Source organism: Solanum tuberosum, unplaced genomic scaffold, assembly GCF_000226075.1.
Source record: "Solanum tuberosum cultivar DM 1-3 516 R44 unplaced genomic scaffold, SolTub_3.0 scf00144, whole genome shotgun sequence".
NCBI classification, from domain to species: Eukaryota; Viridiplantae; Streptophyta; class Magnoliopsida; order Solanales; family Solanaceae; genus Solanum; species Solanum tuberosum.
The window spans coordinates 147,391-151,413 of NW_006239074.1; the positions used below are offsets into that span (position 1 = coordinate 147,391).

The following is a 4,023-nucleotide window of genomic DNA, read 5'->3' on the forward strand; positions in this document are numbered from 1 at the left end:
TTTAATTTCAAAGTAAATGAATAGTTGCATTTTAGGACTAAAACATGGTTGATGCACTTTAAGCAATGTCAATACTAGTACATGATTTGCTTATTTTACACTATTATTTATATATTATCCAATATAAAATTAAACAAATAAAAATATATAATTATAATTAACAAAAGAAATGTACATTTAAAATATATATTTTTGGAGGGACAAAGACTTCAATTTTTCAATTATAGAGAAAAATAATTAGTTTTATAGAAGAACATAAAAACGAAGAGAAGTTACAATATTTTTGATGATATCATGAATTTTGAGTGAATAAAAGTTAGAAGGTTAACTCATTTGGCTAATCTTTATTTTACCCATATTTTTATGGGTTGAATATGGATATCAACCCATATTTTACACATGTAAAAAGTCACTCACCCAACCCATTAAAATATGGGCTCATTTTACCGGCACTATGCACAATTAATGAGGAAAAAAATTAAGATTAGAATGGTTTTGATGAAATCATGCCATAAATTTTGGATTGGATTGTTTTTTTACCAAAGTATCTTACTTTAGCAAAGATATATCATAATCAGTCTTTTACCTACACAAGATAGACGCAAAATTGGTTACTAACCACAATCAATCTTTTTACCTTCACAAAATAGACGCAAGACTAGGTACTAACCACACTCCTCCAACCTCACTTGTACAAGTAGAATATCATGATTAACAATATGTCTAGTATTTCTTAGTTGATGTATGATAATGACTTATTATGAAGAAAAAATGAGATTTTTCTGACATTTTGGTACCATGATAAGATAGACAAGTAGAAGCTAAAGTGCATCAATCATCAGAGATTTTAAGTCAAAGTGTGACCTTGCAGTTCAAAATTATTTGTTGACACATATTGTCTCATCTCACTATATATATATGTGTGTGTCAGAAATCAAAGATTTGAAGCAGAATGAAGGACAAATTAAATGAAAATTTCATTGTCATGACTCTCTTGGAACTAAGAAATACTAGACATATTGTTAAGAAAACAAATGACAATTTTTATCAGATATTTGAAATTAAGAAATATTTAATCACCGAGCACCTAATATATCAAGATTAATAATAATGGTCTTTTACTATATTTAAAACTTTGGGTAGTGTATGGGGGGAAGATCGGATCTAGTGAAAGGAGCAAACCACACCATGACACGTGATGAAATCAAATATGAAAGGTATGTTAATTGTGGCGATCTAGGGAAAATGAAAGAGATCATCCCGTGTATGTCAAAATAGAGCCTTGAATGTCTGAACTGACACATGACCAGGCATATGATAAAGGCTTCACCCCGGAATACTGTCATATAACTAAGATTAAGCCATCATAATGACCCTCGGGGTCTCCAACAGTCAAATATCGAGCCATGCCCACCAACTTCAATTGATCTGAATTAAAAGTTTGAGGGTTCTAAAAAAAATTACTTTTTTTTTTGGTTGAAAGTGGGGTTCGAACCCACAGCTCTAGTGTGAAAAACATTTCTTTGATACCTTCCTTAACATGTTAGAACAAACCAAACCAAACTTGATCAAGAACACATTCCAGAAATGGAATAATGAAGAATTTTATGAACAAATAATCCTACTTTATACTTCATAAGGTCATTTGAAAAACACCAAGATTTAACACAGAGGTCTCAAATTTTTCCTTTTTAAAATAATTTCTTTTGAGTGTTACATTTGAAAGACGTGTATACTGTGTAAATATGTAACTCTCTTACAGTTCAATTCAAAATGCTAGTAATTCTTAAAAAGATTATAAGTACTGAGGAGAGAAACATTGTTTTCAGTAATGACCAGTGGGATCAAATTCCCAAAAAATAATTAGTACATCTAGAAATTCAGCTCAAACATTAATGCAAGAATGTTTAAAAAAAAAAAAAGACATGTTACTTCTAGTGTAATATAATTCCCAGAACACCTTTCATCCAACAAGAAGAATCTCAGTATATATATATGGCATTCCCTTTTTAATCTAATTTTTTATTAGCAAACGTATTATTTTTTAATAATAGTTACAATGTTCAATCATATAGATAGTGAAGAAAAATCAACAAATAAAAATAAAAATAAAAATATACCACTATATTACTTATATAATTAAGAAAACAAAGGCATATAATATAAATATTATAACAACTACGCCGTTTTTTTCCTTGAGAATTAAACAAAGATGGATCAAAATATTGATTTCCCAAACCATATTTCTTTAAAGAAAGTTCTCCATAAAGAACATTAACTAAGATGACCAATTTCAGAATTCATAGAGTTACAAGACCCCAAAATAACATACAAGACAAAAAAAAAAAAAAACTCAAAATCTCTAGAACAAAGATGGTACACTAATTCCAAAAAAAAAGAAAAAAGAGATGGTACACTAATTTTGCTGACCTTTTTGATTCAAGAATTCCCATATTTCATCATTGATCCAAATTAGCTTCCATTCCATATGATCAGTATGAACAAGCTCAAATTCTATTTCCCTTTTCAAGATTTGCACTAAACTCCAAAAGGTGGGCGAAGACTTGGATTCCCCACCCACCCATCAACAGAAGCAGATCCAGGATTAAAACAGTTAGGCATATTTAACGGTAGATTAAAAAATGGAAGCCCAGGATTAGACGGGTCCGAAAAAGGGTTATTATTAACAACCCCATCACCACCACCATCGGAGCCTTGTGTATTACCATCTTCCTCTAAAGGCAATCTTTCATAAGCAACATTAGTAAAAGATGAAGCTATAACAATAACTGGTCCAGCAGCCATCAACTCACCTACCACACTTCCTCCAACAACTTGTCCTTGTCCACCAGCCAAAAATATAGTCAAACTTGTTGCCCCTGGTGGTGCTGGTGGTGGTAAAAACGAACCACTAAGTGACAAAATCTCGAATCGACCATTTAATGTAACGACCGATGAAGAACTAATATTATTATTATTACCAGTACTTGTTGGTTGCCTTATACTTACATTAGTAACAATTCCACTTCCACTTAATATACAGATCCCACGTTGTCTTCGTCTAGCATACGATGATATACATTCAAATACATCACATCCATTACCAATTTCAAGAATATGTGCTCGTAACGTATTCGCACTTTCCCTAGTGATAATAACCGGAGGCTTCGGTTTATTTTTGGACCCTGGAGGGCGACCCCTTGGTCTACGACCAACTAGGTCGCCCGGTCCAGATGAATTTGCACCTACTAGATCAAACTGGTGGTGGTTGTGGTCGTGATTGATATGGTCATTTGAAAATGGATTGTTTTTTGTATTTTCATCGTTTTCGGGTTGTATTTGGAGATTAAATTCAGGGTGATGAAGTTGATGAACGTAACGAGATGCACTACTTAAATCTAGACCAGCCATAATGACCATAGAAAGAAAAAAAAAGAAAAAAATATGTTGGTGTGTGGGGGGGAAAGATTTATAAAAAAAATAAGAGTAAAAAAAAGAATATAGAAAGAGGAGAAGAGTGGAACCCTAGATTTGAGAAAAGAAAGAGGTGGTGGGAGGATTTGGTTGAGTGATAAGAGAAAGAAGGAAGAGAGGAAGACAATGAACAAATGCAGTCTTTCTTTCTCTCACCCCTAAAATGTTTTAAATATATGCATAAAAAAATGATGGTGCTTAAAATTATATTTTTAATCAACAATAAACTATTACTACTGCCTGAGTTCCAAATTATAGTGGGAATAATAATATATTCAGTGTAATTGCACAATTGGAGTTTAGGAAAGATGATATGTGTGTAACCTTCGTTTTACCTTGTAAAAATAGAGATGATATTCCGATAGATTGTTTTTGATAAATTTTTGAGATTTGTAGCATAAAACATGTCAAGATGTTCCTGTTATTGAAAAATTATGTCATTTAGGGTATATAAAAAAAATGAAAGTTAATTTTTTTCTACATGTAAAGTGTATACATCAGTACAAATGATACTATTCCGACCAACTTGGGTTGTGATGCATTAGTGGG

The 4,023-nt window shown here is 31.8% G+C and overlaps 1 protein-coding gene across 1 annotated transcript; it reads right to left on the minus strand.

Annotated features, from left to right (window-relative positions):
- Nucleotides 1-2,202: 2,202 nt before the first annotated feature.
- LOC102595565 (AT-hook motif nuclear-localized protein 23) lies at nt 2,203-3,606 on the minus strand. The gene has a single exon (XM_006352788.2). The coding sequence runs from the start codon at nt 3,418-3,420 to the stop codon at nt 2,539-2,541; it is 882 nt and encodes a 293-aa protein (XP_006352850.1). The 5' UTR covers nt 3,421-3,606; the 3' UTR covers nt 2,203-2,538.
- Nucleotides 3,607-4,023: the final 417 nt, after the last annotated feature.

Excerpts from the sequence above, each read along its gene's own strand:
- LOC102595565 (XM_006352788.2), bottom strand. The coding sequence starts at position 3,420 with ATGGTCATTATGGCTGGTCTAGATTTAAGTAGTGCATCTCGTTACGTT.